This window comes from Dermacentor albipictus, chromosome 10, assembly GCF_038994185.2.
Source record: "Dermacentor albipictus isolate Rhodes 1998 colony chromosome 10, USDA_Dalb.pri_finalv2, whole genome shotgun sequence".
In the NCBI taxonomy this organism is placed as follows: Eukaryota; Metazoa; Arthropoda; class Arachnida; order Ixodida; family Ixodidae; genus Dermacentor; species Dermacentor albipictus.
The window spans coordinates 50,400,049-50,419,330 of record NC_091830.1 but is presented as its reverse complement, the minus strand read 5'-3'; the positions used below and the strand labels follow the sequence as shown (position 1 = coordinate 50,419,330).

Genomic DNA, 19,282 nt, shown 5'->3' with positions numbered 1-19,282 from the left:
CTTCACTTTGAGTTATCATAAATTGTTTCTTTCCTGATTTCGTTTCTTCCTCCTAAGTAGCTACTCATGGCAGGTGCCTTTTCCATTGCCGCCACCCATGAGATTATCTCAGCATCTTTGACTTTCCGCATGACATTCTTTTCACCCGCCGTGGTTGTTTAGTGGCTATGGTGCTGAACTGCTAAGCACAAGGTCGCGGGATCGAATCACGGCCACGGAGGCCGCATTTCGATGGGGACGAAATGACAAAACACCCATGTACTTAGATGTAGGTGCAGGTTAAAGAGCCCCAGGTTGTCCAAATTTTCGGAGTCCCTCACTACGGCGTGCCTCATAATAAAATAGCGATTGTGGCAAGTAAAACCCCGTAATTTATTTTTTACGTTCTTTGTTGCTCTGTTGCTCACCATACAGGCCGCATATTTGCTAGAAAGCTTCCTAGTTCTTTTTCTCCACTGCAAATTAATGTTATTCCTGTACAAATACCCTGAACACTCTCCCAGCCCATTTACTTTCTTCCGTATTCCTCAGTCGTCCTTCATAATTAATTTTACTGTGAGCTTCCCTCACTTCAAAACTTGTCCAGCCCATATCACCCTGCGCAGCTTTATTTGTGGTCTTCCAGTGAGCGCCCAGTGCGAGGCGTCCCGCTGACCTTTGGTTGCAATCGAATCCTGATTATACCTCTGATTTCAAGCAAACAACCGCATTTCCAAATGTAAGTCCTATATTCCTCCAACGTGGGCTGCATTTCATTGTGGATTTCGATGGGCGTTCGTCCCTTTTTGCTCCATAGAAAAAGAACCACACTTTCTTGCTCGCACGTTGTGGATGTGTGAAGCACAACCGCGATCTTCAAGAACCGACAGCAGCTACCGGCAAGTAAGGGCGAGTCCGTCCAAGAAAGGTCCACCGCTGAGAATGTATATGTTGTCTTCGTATTTGTAGCCGTAATTTGGCTGAGAGAAAAGGAGCAAAGAATTTGATTTGTCTTTCTTTCAGTAAAGGATCTAATGAGTAAGCACTGGTGTCGTCGTTCTTTCGTTGTGTCCCTATCCCGTTCGCGCTCCTTTCTTTTCATTGTGAAAGTTGCTTGCAGCTTGCGCCGTTGAAGTGGCAGGTACACCCTTGTGACTCTGTTCCAAGTTTCAGACTACTGCTCACAATATGAGTTAAATCTCACTGAAGTCAGGACTCGTAATTGCGACAGCAATTATATGGACGCTCCAGCCGCATTTCCGCCGTCGCCGCGACGTTCCATATATGAAGTCCAAGGGCGATAACATCGCCGCCGCGTGCTGCATGCTGTATGTGCGAGTGAAGGCGTGCGAGGGTGAGTGGACGATGGCGGCTCAATTTAGCGCGGCAAGAGAGGAAGCGCACCGTCTTCCGTCGCGCGCAAGGCACCGGGGGGGGGGGGGGGGGTAGGGAGTTCTAGTGCGGCGGCTGCTGCGTATGGCGCGGCCGCGCGGGTGCTATCATGGTAAACGCGTTCTGCGATGGGACAGAGTGCGCGCCGAGTGCTGATAGCTTCGTGTGCGCTGTGTTTTCGCCGCTTCGTTCGTGTTGAAGCGACAGACAGCACGAGGGTCAATTCGCTCGTTGCTGCTGCCGTGCTTCCTCACTCCAGCGTTTCGACAGCGAGTTTCCGCGGTCACCTACTGAGATGCATTCGTGTTCGCTTGTGTGCGCATGGCATCACGCTTGTAAATCCAGTTAGCAATTGTTTACCAGCCTACTACTATCCTTCATAGGGATAGTGGTAATTTCTGAAGTTTACGAAACTACTATCCTTACTTCGTGTAGCTGTCTGCGAATTTGCTATCGCAACGGATGTTTTGCCTTTCGCCCGAAGCTTCGAATTTGTGAAAATGAAGCTTTCTCTGCGAGCCCTCCCAGGTCTTTCTGACCACGGCTGCGGGGTGCAGCAGCTCTCTTGCAGAATAGCTCACGCTTTTAACAAAATGCTTCAATTATGTGTCCCATGGTGGTACCTAGCCTCTGTCGCCCAGTGCAGCAGCCGGATGCTCTAACCATTGGGCCACAATCCGTATGTATACTTACATTATTATTATTATTATTATTATTATTATTATTATTTGTTTGGCTTTGCCACGCCGCATAGCTTCAATATAAAATTCAATATAAGCATGCAGGCCTCGTTCCATGCAGGTACTGCACATATATGGTACTTCTATCGTGCCAAAGCCAACTAACTATCTCACATGATCATGGGTTCCGAGAACACACGCATGCGCGCGACCCAGTTTCCTTGCCGCCAAACACGCAGGAACGAAACTACATAGCGCGAGCATAGACCGCACACTCGGTCAGTGCCTTGCAACGGCGATAATCTGAGAGACCAGCACTGGCACGCGCATACGGCACTCTACAGTGCAAGCTATCACGTGCTCGGACGACGCATTCCTTGCTGGAGCAGAAGGATCGCGAAGTCGCTATGTGTGACAACGACCGCGGCGCTAGAGAGCGCTTTGAGCGCCTGCCCACTGCAAGTCTCGCAGATCTTCGCCGTCGCGGATGCTCTAGCGATGTAGTTAAAAATGTGAGAGGCTGTGCCTTGGATCGGTTCTCTAGGACGAAAGCCTTAATTGTAGCTCATACCTCCGATGGCCTTAACGAACGCGTCGTGTGGTCCCATGGTACAAAAACTATCATCATCAGCAATGGTCCATACCCCCACTAACCAAGCAAAAGATGCAATGGCTCATGCCTCCCGTAATGCAGAGGCTACAAGCACTGAGCAAAGTGAAGCGTAGAGTGTATACATCCATGAGGACCACACATACAACGTACAGAGACGAGCCATCTAGTCTAGTAAAAAAAACGCGTGACCTTCTCAATAGCTCGCACCCACGATAAGGCTGAATCTACAAGCGCTCAGCAAAGTGAAGCGAACAGTGCATGCATTCATTGAAATCACCCATAAGACGCGCAGAGCAGCATACGTTTCAATCTCCTGCTGAGAGTATGCAACGTAAAGAAGAGTGACGTCGTTGGCGCGAGTCGGGCCACGCTGTGCAGCGCGCGAAGGCGCAGCTGAGCGTCGAAAATGAGCCGAACTGCGAAAGCAGCAACGCCACGATGCGAGACGGCGCATCACCAAGTGTGCAGCAGGCTTTCGCCTTCACGTGTTACAGGAGTGAAACATGCTACCGAACTTTTTTTCTTTTTTTTTGCGAAAGGGCATGGATGTGTTCGTGCATGCGATAGAAGGTTGAAAACGCTGGCTGCTACGCCTGGCATGAAGTGCAGAGGCACTGTGGTGCCCCACGTAAAAGCATCCGATATTTGCAAGCGCACAACACGCTTACCTTCTAAAAAAAGACACAGGCCTGCGTGGCCCACCCAGCGCAGTCATAGCGTGAGCTGGAGGAGCGGCTTCATAGGGACACCATTTTCAGCAGTACCCACTATAGAAGGTCTTCGCGGCTGAGTGTATTTTCATCGTTCTCCTGAAAACGAATTGAACTGTCCGCCCAGGCTCGACGGCGTGCTTTGGCTTGTGCTGCCATCTGCACAGCGGTCTGCTGCTCAGCCCGACGTCGCTTGGTTGCAACCGCGCGCGAAGCTCTACGATTCGCTTCTTCAGCAGCGGTTTGTACCTGGCGAGGAGGCGCCATATAACGGGTACCGAAGAGTGAACAAACAGAGGTATCGAGACTACGCCGCGCATTTGACATCCCTTGACACGTGGCACGATACAACTGCTACATGTCGCGGACGCCTGCATGGAGATTAAAAGGCAACTGCAGTGCAAAGTGTGCACGTATAAACGCTACGCGGCGCTTATCTCGCATCGCGTGTAAAACCCCTTAAACTTCATAAAGTAGCACCACGCTTTGAAGTAGCACCACGCTTTGAATTCTGCCTCCTCCTCGCGCTCTGGCCGAGGCCGACAGCGAGTCGCTATTGGCCTAATAGCATCACGTGGCCCCTGGCGCCATGCTCCAGCGCCATTTTTGCTCGAGAAGCGTCTACGGAGTGGCGAGGAGCGCATGTTGGCGCCGTTGCTGCGCTCGCGCGGTGTAGGCGGCGACGGTCGAGGAGGGAGCGTGAAGAGAGGAGAAACGAGAGAGGTTCTTGTTTGGGAAGGAAATAATTGGGTTAATGTGCAGTGCAGTAACTGTCTCTCAGATGAGGACACCTCAACCGCACTGCACAAGAGGGACAGGGAATGGAAAGAAGGGTGAGATAGACGCGGCGGCGACTGCCCAGACAGCGCGCGGGCAGGTTGTTTGCATTCGCTTGTAAGGCGCGGTGACGCTCCTAGTCGCGGTGAAGCAGCAAAGCTTCCTGTGCCGCGATAGCCGCGTCGCACATCTGTCGGATGTTGCTGTCGATGGCTGGGCACTGGTCTAGTACGGCACGGAGTGCAGCCGCGAGGGCTGCTATGAGTGCGTCCCTGGGGTCGCTGCTTGGTGCGGTTTGCGGGCCGCGTGTCGGCTCGGGAGCAGCCGTCTGGGTGTTGCGGCCACGCAGGGCGTCACTGTAGGATCGGCCCTGCGGGGCGCGAGCATCCTTCGAAGGGGCGGCTAAATGCGGCTCGTGCGACGGGGCGCCGGCCAGCTGAAGCGCCTTCTTCCTCGAGAGGGGCCGCTCGGACGAAGACAACAACACGGCCGCCTTCCTTTCGCGTTGCCACTCTGGACAGCTCGGCTCTGTCGAGGAATGTCGACCACCGCAATTCACGCAGCGTGCCTTCTCCGCGGGGCAGCCTCCTGTAGGATGCGACTCACCACAGCGGAGGCAGCGGGCGTCGCGGAAACAGGTGGCGCCGGCGTGTCCGAAAACGCCGCAGCGGTCGCACTGTAGCGGTCGAGGAAGTCGGGCACGAACGGCGCGCAGCTGCTTGAAAAGCCGCACGCTTGGAGGCACGACACTCCCGACGAAAGTGACGGTGATGCTCGCGCCACTCCGCGAGCATGCCAGCACCGCGACGGGCGCTTCCAGGTTCTCGCGAACTGTGCGGGCGTCGAAGGAAGGGTCGACCCCATGGATGACACCCACACAGGAGTTGTTGTGGAGAGCCTTGGGGCGCACCGTCACGCCGCCGAGGTCGCACACCTCGAGGAGGGGCGCCAAGTCGGCGCCGCGCATCACGTCTGCAGCCACCACATTCCGCCGGAAGTTGACGCGAACGCGTCTCACGCCCGGCACAGAGGAGAGCTGGGCAGCGATACCGTCCCGTGTGAGTGCGAGGAAACTCGCCTTGCGCCCGGTGGGACGGTAGAGTACCGTGACGTCGGTATCGCGGGCGACGCCATCGTCAACGGGTGGGGCGAGCGGCTCAAAGTCGACGAGCCGTCGGCGACGGCGCCTTCTTCGTGCGGCTTGTTTTTGCTGCGCCGCTGCCGGCTGGCAGGCTTGGGCATCCTCGGCGGCCGCAGGCAGCAGCGGAGGATTTTCCTGATTGAGCTCCCTTGATCCCCCGGCAGCTGGAGCAGGGGTGGGCGCACTCGGCCGGCTCTCGTTGGGCGAGGGGCCGTCAGCTGGTCTGTCGTCGTCGACGGGAGCAGCCACCGCCGCCGAGCGCGAGCCCTCCCCCGCCGCAGGAGCGGTGGGCGAGATGCTGGAGAGTGGAGGCGACGCGCAGGCCGCCGGCGACGACAGTGATGGGGTATCCGGCCGGACAGGACTTGCCTCGGGCGAGGCCGTCGCGTCCATACAGGAGGACGAAGTGTCGGCACCAATCATACTTGCGGTTGGCAAGAAGAAGCTGCCGGCACTCTCGTCGGTGTCGCCCATCGACGCGCAGCCAGCACCGTCGTCGGTGGAGGCAGCCGAAGTGGGGGCCTCTGAGGTGGTGTCCGTTGAGGCGGACGGTGCGGCGTCGTGGCCGCTGGGACTCGTCTTCTGCACATCAAACGGGAAAGCGCGGAAGGGAGCGTCCGTGGATGATGGGGCGCGCGCGGTCGGCGTCCCACTCTCGCGCGACGGCGGGCATGACGGCGAGGAGTCCGTCGAATCAGCCGACAGCGCACGCAGCGCGCGAGCCTTCAGCCCGCGCTTCCAACGTAACGCGGGAGGCGATGCGCCGGTGCGTGGTTGTTGTCCACGCGGCTGGTGCTGCCGGGCCCGTCGGTGCTCCGAGTCGTTGAGGCCAGGAGTTGTCTTCTTCGGCCTCTTCCGTTGCTGCTGCTTCGGAGCGTCACCCATGAGATGGGGCCTCCGTGTAGCAGCGCGGCTCAGGCAATCGAGCCGGCTGCCGTGCGAGCCCTGAAAAGGGCTGCGCTCGTAAGCGCGGTCGAAGGAGGAGACGCACGCGCGCAAGTAGTGGCGGGCGAGCCGTAGTCGTCGGAGCGAGGGGCGATGCGACCGCTCGCTTCGAAGGTCCGGGAGCGTCTAGAGGAGAAACGAAAAGGAGTGAATGCAGAGGAGGAGAGTGTCGCTGCTTCACGAACTGTAACGGGCTTTAATCGCGTGACTCCTCGCGCGCTAAGATGCATGTATAGGGCATGTTTCCCCAACCGCGAGAGCCCCTTCCCATGGCAGTTGCCAGCCTGCTCCTCGCTTTCCCTTTCCTGTTAATTGTATGCATGTGCAAAACAAATAATAACTGCGAGCACGTGCTGGCATGGCGCAGTCATAGAATGGCTTACGCCCGCGCAGAGGGCCCGGGTTCGATACCGGCGGAAACTGGGTTTTTTTTTTTTTCTCCGATTCCTGCCGATAGCATGTGACGGACACCAACGGCGAACGACATCACCAATCGAAACGGCTATCGAAATAAGAGCCCATAACAGCTTACGTTGTGGAACATGCTAGCAAGCATGGTTACACAGAAAACCGCTGTATCTTTATTCAAAAAGACGCGACACCAATGCAGAAAAAAATGCAGGCGGTTAGCCCTGTCGAGCAACAGTAAAAATATAAGACCATTAAAGGCTCTAGCTTTATCATGTAATAATGCTCAGAAGAACGATTACGCAGATGATTTGTCAAGCGGTGGTACTGCTAGATGGACATTGAAAACATTTCATATTCGACAATCGCAAAAGTAGATCTGCAACAGAAGTGAACGGAATTAGTCATTCTAAGATTTACTGAATAGCTAGTAACAGAAGGGCGCTGGAATATGAAGAATACGCTACAGGATTACAAAACACTGCCAAGAAACGTTTGAGTGGAAAGAAAATGAGGCACATTTCAGGCAGATAAGCAAGCAGGAAACCGTGCGCGAAACATCCTAGAAATCAAAGTAGTCGACAGGTTGGTACGGACAGTTTTTCTAGTCATCTCAATTGCTCAAGAAAAAAAACGTGAGCGCATGCTTAACAAGCGAGTGCGTACTACGATTTCAATTATACAACATGCAAGGGTACTATCAAGCTCGGTGAAGGAACAGATTTCAGAAAAGAAGACCACCGCCTCAGCCCTACAGTGTTCAGCGGGTTCAGGATGCACAACCTTGCCGTTCACCTTTTGGGTTCACCCTTGCGCCTGGGTCGCTTCAGTCGTTCTTCCTCCGTCTCATTCTCGGGCGGAGGTCGCGGCGGTCTCGCAGGCGGCAGCCGATGCACTGGCGTGGAAGGGACGTCCGGCGAGAAGTCGGAGGAACTGCTGTCTTCGCGAACGATGGGCCTCTGCAGGCCTGAAGTGGAAGGCTCAGCACCGTCGGGCTGGACGAACGGCGACGCGACCGGCGCTCTGACGTGCGACGCCGCCGTCTTGGAGAGCGACCTAGCTATTGAGGACAACTTGGGGTACAAGTCCTCCGTAAAGGTCGCCGCCTCGTAGAGCGACAGCGCTAAGGCACCCAAGTCGAGGTACGCCGCCTCCTCAGCGAGCGACTCCTCGGACTGCGCCATCGCTATGGCAGCCAAATTGCGGTACGCCTCGTCCGTAGGGGGAGACGCCTTGGACTGCGACTTCGCTATTGCAGCCAAATTGGGGTACTCCTCGTCCGTAGAGGGAGACGCCTTGAATTGCGACTTCCCTATTGCAGCCAAATGGGGGTACGCCAGCTCCGTAGAGGTCGCCTTCGATTGAGCTACCGCCAAAGCACTCAAATGGGGGTACCGCGCAATTGTGGAGGCCGCAGTTATAGGCGACGACTGCGCCGTCGAGTACGTCGGCCCCGTAGTCGTGGGGGGCGTGGCCCACGGTATGGTGACGCTTGCTCCCGGGCCAAACGGAATGTACTCGACTACGCGGACGGTCCTGTTCAAGAAAGAGTTTTGCCTGTAGTACTCGGCCATGCGGTCCAACTCTTCCTTCGTGTACGGCTCGTAACCTTCGGGCAACAAGGGACCGATGAAAGGTTTGCTACCCTTCGAGGAGCCGCCCTTCTTCGGCGGGGAACCGTCGGAATCGCCCACGCCAAGCAGGGATAGCAGCCCGGTTGCGAGTCGCTTCACGGTACACGCTCCCTTGCTCGTTTCCTTGCTCTTTGCTTTGCCCTTCTTGGGCTTGGGTGCCAACGGTTCTTTCTCGCGCTTCGAAGACGCCCTGGAAGAAGTGCGAGTGGAGCTCCGCGTCGAAGGCGCACCGCTGCCGGCCTTCTTCGGAGTGGAGGAACCGCGTGGCTGCGAAGTCGAAGGCTTCTGCGGGTCCTTGTCCGTTTTGTCGTCCTTGGTCTTTTTGGCGGGTTTGCCTTTGTCGGCGGGCGAGCGCTCACGACTTCTATCCCTGCCAGACATGCCTTAGCGATGACCTCTCGAGGAGTGACGTGGGTCGAGAGGACGTTACAAAATCGCTTCGCCGAGAACGAGAGACAGCTGCTAGACCGCTTTGCTCGCCGAGACGGGGAAGAAAAAAGGTTCCCGGGACATATAGTACTGGTTGCAGACGCTTGGCAACAGAGAGGCCATAAAGTGGCTCTTGGGGCACGAAGGAAAATTTTATATTTATAGACGCCGCCAAGCTTGTGTGTGCGGTATCAGCGTTTACATTTGCTTTGCGTTATCCGGCGCAAAATCCACGTGCTAGTTGATACCTTCATGACGTCACCTCGGCCGTACGCGCATACACACAGGTTATGCCGCTTTTCGCTATTTTGTTTGCTTTCTTTTGCCTTTTTTTTTCCAAACCAATTATTGAGATACAACGAATACCTTGGAATCTACGTGAAGCGAAGCTTTCTTGATACGGTTATTCAAATGCTATATTATTTTTATTTCATTTTCGCGTCTTTGGCGTGAATGACACTACGTGCACGCATGTGCTCTTGTGCACCCGTGTCATGCTATGTTACACACTTGGCGATATAATATCGGTTAGTTGGCGCTGGCAATGATAGAAGTATGTGTGCGATCGTGGTCTCGTTGTCAGAGCATGATGATGTAATGCGGTTTTATGGCTCAAGGGTCGATGGTGGCCAAAGAGCGCCATGAAATGGCATGATGTAGTCGATGGTGCGCTCAGTGACAAATTATGTAGACGTAACTTGGCTATATCGGGGTCTGAAAATAATCGCTACAAGATGCGCAAAATATACTGTATATGTATTCATACAACCACATGTGAGGTGAGCGATGGGCATAAAGTGTGCGTTCAGAAGTGGTTGTCAGAATAAAATGTCACACTATTCAAGAATCACTAATGTTTCATCCGGGCCCCTGGACACAAGGGCAGGGAAGCAGGTGCTCTAAATGCTGAAATCGCAACAGCAGGCACGTACCCAGGGGGGGGCCCGGGGGGGCCCGGGCCCCCCCCGAAATCAAGTGGCATACCCCCCCGCCCCCCCCCTCCCCGCCCACGCCACCACTCCTCACACATTCCTAAAGTGCCGCCAGATTAATGTTGAGACTTGGCAGCTGTTCATCGGTCAGCCTTATGCTGCCTTTTTCACTCCTTTTAGATGGCGGTAGTTATCGGCATTTCTTGTAATGTGAAGGACAGTTTTCTCATAGATTCCGCACCCGCGCGATTAACTCGAGATGCGCTCAGTTGTCACCATCTATTCAACCGTCACGTGCAGCTGTTGCTTTTGTTAGTTCAACCTTCTTTGTTTAGGCTGATCCTGGGACCAGGAGAGGGATGCGGCTGTTACTCAGCTGGTATGTACTCTCATGGAACGAGTTGCGGCCGGAGAAAACACCAATTGCGTTTAACTTTTCCCTTTGCTTCATTATTTCCTTGAGTTACGGCTCGCCGCGACTGGCCGATGCACGGAACCATATACACGTGATATGGGTTAGATAAGGTGGGAAATAAAATGATGTGAAAGAGCGTCCATCATGAAATCCTGCAATAACCCTTAAACCCATAAGCAAGATGACTGTCGCCAGTTACCTCGTCTGTTTTTCCTTAATTGTATCGCACTTTTCGTGCAAAATTGGAAACCGGAAACAAAAATCGCAAGGAGTTGAGAAATTAAGCGATCTACTAAGGGAGAGAGCCAACGCGCAACAACCAAACTGCAAGCAAAAGCGAATAATAAAAATGTTAACCGTTGTTTATGAGAATATTTATGGATCAACATCTTTTTATTTAAAAAGGAAGTAGAGAAAACGCCGCCAGAAGTGGAGAATAATTACTTGCTTTGAATGACGCTTCTACAGTTATCGGTCGAACCGCCTCACGTAGCCACTTCTCTGCTGTGCTTATGTGGGTGTTTTTCTAACCTTTCTCGGTGAGCGCAGTACGTCTAGAATTGCAGAGTCCTGCGCTCTACGCGTTTGTATGGGACTGGGGGCCGCAGAGCGTTACGCAATTCGCGGAACTGTCAAACTGATCCACAAGGCGAAAATAACTGATATTCGAAACTATAACATGTGAAGACTGAAGAAGCCGTAAAAAAAATGAACGCGGCCTGACATCTGTAAAAAAGAAACCTGGCATAGGACAAACCATGATGTATGCACTAAAAGATAAGAGGGATAATATCATAAGGAATCTCGAAGATACAGTAAAAGCAGCGGAAAAATTCTAAGCTGACCTGTATACAGTACCCAGAGGAGTCCCGATACCTCACTTAGAAACAGTAATGAACAGGATACGGAAACTCTCCTACAACTAGCGATGAAGTCAGAAGGGCCCTGCAAGACATGGAACGATGAAGAGCGGGAGGAGAAGGTGGAATAACAGTCCATTTAATCAAACATGGAGGAGACATATTGCTTAGAAAACTGGCGGCTCTTTATACGAAGTGTATATCGACTGCAAGGGTCCCAGAAAACTGGAAGAATGCAGACTTTATACTAATCCACAAAAAAGGAGACGTTAAAGAATTGAAAAATTATAGGACCATTAGCTTGCTCCCAGTATTATATAAGATATTTACCAAAATAATGTCCAATAGAATAAGGGCAACACTGGATTTTGTCAACCAAGGGAACAGGCTGGCTTCAGGAAGAGATACCTTACAATGGATCACATCCATGTCATCAATTAGGTTATCGCGAAATCTGCAGAGTACAATAAGCCTCTCTATGTGGCTTATATAGATTACGAAAATGCATATGATTCAGTAGAGATACCAGCTGTCTAGAGGCACTACGTAATCAAGGACTACAGAACGCTTACGTAAAAAGCTTGAAAATATTGCTACATATGCGTTTGGTATTTGTTTGTTTGAACGAGGTGCGTGGGCGCCATCACTCCAGAAAAGAGGAGGAAGAACGAACTGGGCTCGCGCTGTAAATCTAACCGGTCAGCGCTGCAACCGTTGTTGTAAATATAATCTGTAAATAGTTTCTCGTCTTATTGGCTCGTCCTTCGCGTAAGAATATATACAGAGGTTCTACAGCTACCTTAATTCTACACAAGAAAGGCAGGGAGATACCTATAGGGAAATGGGTCAGACAGGGAGACACAATTTCTCCAAAGCTATTCACTGCGTGCCTAGAAGAAGTCAAGCTATTAAACTGGGATGGCTTAGGAGTAAAGATCGACGGCAAATATCTCAGCAACCTTCGGTTTGCCGATGACATTGTTCTATTCAACAACGATGCAGACGAGTTACAACAAATGATTGGAGACCTTAACAGAGAGAGTGTAAGAGTGGGGTTGAATATTAATATGCAGAAGATGACGATAATGATAAATAGCCGGGCAAAGGAACAAGAGATCAGGATCGCCAGTCGGCCACTAGAGACTGTGAAGGAGTACGTTTACCTAGGTCAATTTATCACAGGGAACCCTGATCATGAGAAGGAAATTCACAAAAGAATAAAATTAGGTTGGATCGCATACGTCAGACATTGCCAGCTCCCGACTAGAAGCTTACCATTATTATTGAAAAGTAAGGTGTGCAATCAGTGCATTTTGCCAGTGCTGACATATGGGGCAGAGACTTGAGAATGAGTTAAGGGCCGCGCAAAGAGCGATCGAACGAAGATTGCGAAGAGGCATAACGTTAAGAGAGAGAAAGAGAGCGGTTTGGATCAGGGTATAGACGATATTCTAATTGACATCAAGAGGACAAAATGTAGCTGGGCAGGTCATGAAGTGCGCCGGTTAGATAACCGTTGGACCATTAGGGTTACAGAATGGGTACGAAGAGAAGGAAAACGCAATCGAGGACGACAAAACACTAAGTGGAGCGATGAAATTAGGAAATTCGCGGGCGCTAGTTGGAATCGGTTGGCGCAGGACAGGGGTAAATGGAGATCGCAGGGAGAGGCCTTCGTCCTGCAGTGGACATAAAACAGGATGATGATGATAATGATGATGATGATGGAGGTGGTGGGCCCCCCCCCGAAAAAAAATCCTGGGTACGTGCCTGCGCAACAGTATAGCCTCCGATAAGATTAAGATGCACTAAGAGGCTGGGCTAAGGACTGCTTGCGTGTATTTAGAAGATGAAATTCTGTCGTTTTACGTGCCAAAAGCTCAATCTGATCAAGAGGCACGCCTCCATAAGAACGCGGCCATTGTGGCCAGGATTTGATCCCGTGACCTCGTGCTTAACAGGGCAACGCCAGAGAGAGAGAAAGAGAGGCAAAGCAAAGACGCTGAGGTTAACCAGAGAATATCTCCAGTTGGCTACACTGTACTAGGGGAAGGGGAAAATGATACGATAGATGAGAGAAAAGGAACACGAAAAGAAAAAAAACTCAGTTTCGCCCAATATGCGAAGCATCGATTGCAATAGCAAATTGGTGGACAGCTATACGAAGTAAGGATAGTAGTTTCCCCGACCGTATAAACTTGCAAACATAGGCATGCTAACTAGACTAACAAGCACGGTGTCAAGCGCGCACGAACAAACATGAACACATCTCACTCGGTGAGCGCGGAAACTCGCTGTCAAAACGATACAGTGAGGAAACGCGGCAGCAGCAGCGAGCGAATTGACCTTCGTGCTGGGTTTCGCATCAACGCGAACTATACGCCACGAAAACACAGCGCAGCGCCGACACTGTACCCGTCGCAGATGGCTTTTGAAGGAGTACTGACACAAAAAAAATCCATGTGGTTTTTTCTGCTTTAATAAGTAGTTAATGACCCAGTAATCACGGCACGAGACCTCATTTACTTCAGAGCGCGACAGGTAATTATCTGCAGTCTTTTTTGTAGCGACCGGTCCAAGTTTCGGTTTCAGAGAGCAACGAAACGGTCCACCGGGAGTGTAAACAAAGTGGTCACGTGTGCGCAAAAAGCCATGACGTATGCTCTGCCGCGCAGCCAGCGTGCGGCGCGCTGGCAAGCTGGTGTTTCCAGGTGTTGCTAGTCGTCTGCTACGCCTGCACGTGGTTTGCCATGTCCTCGCCATCATCGTCGTCGTAGTCCTCGGTTTCGTCGTCCAGCGGCGACGATTTCCTGCATGTGGGAGTCGCCGCCGTTTTAGACGTGGCCAATCACTTTCAATTTGACCCACTGGAGAGCAGCGACTCGGATATTGCGGCCGGCGACGGCGAGGACGTGTAAAGAGCACGTGTAAAGCCGCATGGCAGCCAACGAAAATTCGTGACGTAGCCACATGACGTAGCGTTTTCTTGGCTATTTACAGACCCGGGGGATGTCAATGTCGCGAGGTTCTCTGTTTTACGGTTGGCTGCGCGCACGTACTTTAAAATTGATTTTAAATATGTTCTAAGCGATATTCGCCGCTGATATTTTACACACGATGTGTGTGTGACCCACTAAATCGATCTCACAAGTTATCTCGACTTCAAATTTTTGTGTCAGTACTCCTTTAAGATACGACCCGGCCTCGCGCGCTCGGCCGCCCGGAGTAGAACGCGCCCCCTCCCTCCTTTACCCTCCCCCGAAGCCTGGCGCGCGACGAAAGGCGGCGCGCTTCGTACCCGCTTTCGTCCGTTGCGAGATTGAACCGCGATCGTCGGCCCACCCTCGCACGCTTTCACTCGCACACATAGCATACGGCGTGCGGCGACGATTTTATCGCCCTTGGAGTTTATACGGAACATCACGGCGACGGCGACGGCAGAAATGCGCCTGGAGTGTCCGTATACTGGCCATCGCAATAAACACAGGCACACAATACAGAACTGTTTCTGTGGCCTCTGTTACACAGCCACTACGCCACCACGGTGGGCGGCGAGATGAAAATACAAGCTATTATATAATTAAAAAAACACAAGCCATTGCAGCAATGCCGCTTCTGCGCAGAGCCCGGGTCCCTCAGGCACATAGTAGGGGGTTGCAGAGCGGCACCATTACATCATCCGAACCCTTACCCCACTAACGAGCTTTGGGAGAGAGCCTTGGCCAGCTCCGACCTCGAGGATCAGCAACGGCTGATTGCGAGGGCCCAGGACGCGGCCCGAGCTCAAGGCATTCTGGAATGAGGACGCCTCTCCCTAGCTGCATTTACCTAATAAAAATGTTTATTCTCTCTCTCTCTCTCTCTGCGCGTGTGCGCTCGTGTTCTCGCACAGGCGCGCACGCAAGCTTCCTTTTTTTTCGAAGATGCAAGCACGAGATGGGGGGGGGCAAACATTTATGGCGTGCATTTCATCGCCCGCTTCACGAAATGTTCGCTTCACATAGGTTCAGTGCTTACTCTCTCCCTTTCTTCCTCACTATATTCCCCTTTCCCCCACCCCCAGTGCAGGGTAGCAAACTGGATGCTGTTCTGGTTGACCTCCCCGCCTTTTCTACCCTTGTTTTCTCTCTCTCTCTCTCTCTCTCTCACACACACATAGGTTCCAAAATGTGCGTTAGATCTGCACAAATGTTTTTAAACTATGACGAATTTTTAGACATCGCCTGTCGCATATAGCACAATTCTAGACGTTGCGTTGGATTACTCACAGGCGGAAAAGACGGGCATGAAAAATCACAATGCATAATCGACTAATTAGCAAAAGTTCCCTCATTCACTTCTTTTCAGAAATTACCTTACAGCGGACATTGAGAAGCTGTGAATTGTAGCGGGTGAAGTAGCAAGCGCATCCACTCGGAAGGAATCCTCAGGCTCACACCAGTTTCGAGTAGTACCCCTGGAAATCACTTATGTATTGTATACACTGCTCGTGTAAATAAGTAACTTTCATGAACTGTAAGAAGAGAGCGACCTGTACGTTTTAATAAACCGCTTTAGGAAAGAAATCGAAAGTTGGAAGGCAATTCAACCTGTCGTTGACGTCGGTCGAAGACGATGTCTTCCGGGGCGTTTTTAGAGTGAAAGGGGGGCGGAGCCCTCGCGCGATCGGACTAAGATGAGCATCGTCGGATTGTTTATGTTTTTTTTACTGCCATATTTTCGGGATATGTCCCCGTTTCAGACTGCACATAGCCACAGGAACAGCGCATATTTTTTAGACCGTACATACACACTGCATGGAGCGGATTTAGACGGCACAACGTTCGGGATCATCCCACATTTTTTTAGGCTGCGCCATCTTCGGAATCAGCCCACTAAGGAGGCTATAGAAACCCACATGCCCGACACGAAAAAAGTGGCGGATAACTCACTAAGGAAGGCATTGTCTTCAATGAATGAGCTTTCAACTCACGGTTCAGACCACTCGCACCGGCAGCATCCGCTGCCGGTGCGAGTGGCCTGAACCTTAAAACCTTAGCTTAAACCTTAAACCTTAGCTTAAAAGAAAGACGCTCCTGCGCAAAGCACGAAAGCTTCCGTATGTTAGGAGGTCAGCATTGCGTTGGAACTGCATATATGTTTTCGCCAATACCACGAACGTTCATTTCGTACCTGGGGGCGCTCACAAGTTAACGCCCCCATCAACATTGAGCCCCTGCGGTTCTCGAATGTGAACGCTCCTTTGCCGGCACTCTTCGAGCACAAAACGTATGAGCTTACAGTGTCAAAAAAAAATATGGCTGGCGAAGCACTAACAGCGATAGCAAGGTTTATCGTAGCGCATGGACTCTCCATTCGGTGTTCGAACTATAAGCGAGTAAGACGTGTTGGCGCGACGCACAGCGCGCAACTCCTGCAGTGTCGAAGGAACAACGCCCTGGCAGAAACGCAGGCGTCTCACAACGCTTACGCGATGACGATCGTCGCCGTGCGGAGTTGCAAACGTCGCACTTCCATGGTGCACGAGATGGGACCGATGTTATCGTTTGCCGGAGCGCAGCGAAATATCACGTGACGCTAGCTTGACGTTTACTGCCGATTCCGCTAGGAACAGTGCATGTACACACAGCGCCTCGTCAGAAACGCTCATATAGTGGCGCGCGCACAACGTTCATGCTATGCATAGTATGCACGCATGTCATTCAAGGATACTCCGCGACTTCCGGTTTACGGCGGCGCCATGTTGGGGAACCTATAGGCCTATGCGCGCGCCTGTTGATAAGGTTCCCCAAGATGGCGGAAGGTAGCGGAAGCAGACGACAGCAACGGATGTGACGTCACGTGCATACTATGTATAGCAGCGACCATGGCAGAACGATGCCCTGGCTCGGCCAGCGAGTGTAGAGTTGACGATGCATCGAATTCACTTTGTCGTTTCGCAGCCAAACGCGCTTCTGGGGAGCTGTTCTCCGTAAGAGTACACCAAGTGGACATGTCCATTTCGTCTGCGGCTGAAGGGCTAAGGCGCCTGGCTGCTGCGGACGCGCAGCGCAGCCCAGCCAATGAGAACTTAAACAGCAGACGAAATGGACATATCCACTAGGTGAGCGCAGTATGCCCCTTAACAGACGGCGTGCGAAGTGCGCATGCGCCGTGGAGCGGGACAGCGCGGCAACGGCGGTTGGGCGCCGTGAGTGTCCGTGTAATTGATATCGCAAGAAACGACGCGAACAGACCTATAATCGCTCCGAAGACCATCGATCGACTCCTTCATTCAGAGAGGCACGACACTAATGTGGCAAAATACAGGTGATAAGCCACGTCGAGAATCGTAAAAGGTAACGTCAGTCAGGCACGAGCATTATCGATTGGCTGAGCGAGCAGATGTGCATATATTTCCCGCATTAGATTTTTTTCCTTCTGCAACGGCGGTACAACTGTCTGCAGGACGGAAATTCGTAGTTCGAAACTCAAACTCGACAACAGAAATGGCGCTGTTGCGACAAGAGCAAAACAGAATTACAGTTTCGAAAGTTTATTGAATAGATTGCAATACAGAGACGTGGGAACATGAGAAAATAAGCGACATTGCAAGAGGACAGAACACTTAACAAACATGGGATTGCAAAGAAACAGACGCATCACGCACAGGAAATCGAGCTTCCAAACGCAAGGGCTTACTGTCCGTAGCAAGCAGGGAACAGCTCGGAAAACCAGCTAACCGTCTAAAAGTGGTCGGCAAGCCAGACCAGTCAGTTTCTCTAGGCATCTCATATAGCCGAGAAGAAAAAAAACGCGTGCTTAAGAAGCGAGTGCGTGCAGTAATTGCCATTGAACTACATGCAAGGGCACATTTCACATTGTTAAACAAATTCAGAGCCCCAGGAAGGGCAACCTTGCCGTTCATTTTCGTGGCTCGTCCTTGCGTCTCATTCTCTTCAAGCGTTCCTCTGCTGTCTCATTCGTTCGCGGAGGCGGTGACTCTGACTTCTCGGGAAGGTCTGGCAAGAAGCTCGAGGAAGCAGCATCGCGAACGCTGCTGGACTGCGCGCCCGAACTGGATTCGTCATCATCGTCGTCCGAAGATGGGGGCAAACAAGAAGACGCCGTAGAGCGCGACGCCACCTTGGAGTGCGACGAAGAGGTCGTCAACGAAGAGGTCCACGAAGAGGTCGTCATCGAAGAGGTCGTCAACTGGGAGTACGATCCCGACACAGAGGAGGATGACGTAGACGACATCGTGGGGAGCGCCTTGGAGAGCTTGGGCTTCGAGCACGCCGCCTGGGACTGCGACTTCGCTATGGAAGTCAAATTGGGGTACGCCGCCTCCGTGGAGGAGGACGCCCTGGATTGAGACATCGCTATGGAAGTCAAGTTGGGGTACTGCGCAGATGCAGAGGCCCCATCTACAGAGGAAGACGGCGCCGTCGAGTACGTCGGCTCCGAAGCTTTTCGCGGTGTGGTCTCCGGTGCGGTAACAGCTGCTTGCGGGTCAGGCAGAATGTGCTTAGTCATGCCGAGCCCCCTGGTAAAGAAGGAGCTCCGCGAGTAGTATTCGGCGGCGCTGCCCACTTCTTGATCCATGCAGGTCTCGTCGCCTTTGGGACCGGCGCGGAGTTTGCTCCCCGACGAGCCCGGCTGGAATTGGGTCTTTCGAGGCGACCGCAAAGGGTAGCCGGGGTAACCAGCCTTGCCTAAGAAGGAAATCAAGTTGGATCCTAATCGCTTGAGGGGCGACTTCCCGCGGCTCTTGGTCGACTTGGGACCTTCCGGCTTCTCGTCGCGGCTTGAAGACGCCTTGGAAGAAGTGGGAGCTGTGTTCTCCACCAGAGGCGCATCGTCATCGTCCTTCGTCGGAGTGGCAGGGCTGCGCGACTGCGAAGCTGAAGGCATGTCTTCGTCGCTGCTGTCGTCCTTGGCGGGTGTGCCTTTCCCGGTGGGCGGGTGCTCGTGACTACGCTGTTCGTCAGACATGATTTATCGACGACCTCTTGAGAACTGACACGGCTCGCGAGGCTGTTAGCTTCGGGATTTCAGCGACGTCCACTTGGCCTCGCCGAAATCAAGAGTCAGCTACCGCGCGTTCAGCCTCTGCGATGCTGTCCACTGAGACGGAAATAAAAGAAAATGACGCCCGCTGCGGACGCTTTGCAACAGACGGCGCAGAAGAATGGCCCCTGGGGCGCGAGGAAAATCGTTTATATTTATAAATGCCGCCGAGGTATGTACGGTATCAACGTTTACTTTGACTTTGTGTTATCCGGTGCGAAATCCACGCATTGCTCGACAGATTCGAGACGTCACTCGGTCCGTGCGAGCATGCACGCAGATTATGTCACTTTTCTCGTCGGTTTTTGTTTGTTTGTT

The 19,282-nt window shown here is 52.5% G+C and overlaps 1 protein-coding gene across 1 annotated transcript; it reads right to left on the bottom strand.

The window, feature by feature from the left end:
- Nucleotides 1-17,818: 17,818 nt before the first annotated feature.
- On the bottom strand, nt 17,819-18,889 carry LOC139050326 (uncharacterized). Its single transcript, XM_070526559.1, has one exon. The coding sequence runs from the start codon at nt 18,887-18,889 to the stop codon at nt 17,819-17,821; it is 1,071 nt and encodes a 356-aa protein (XP_070382660.1).
- Between the last annotated feature and the right edge of the window lie 393 nt (nt 18,890-19,282).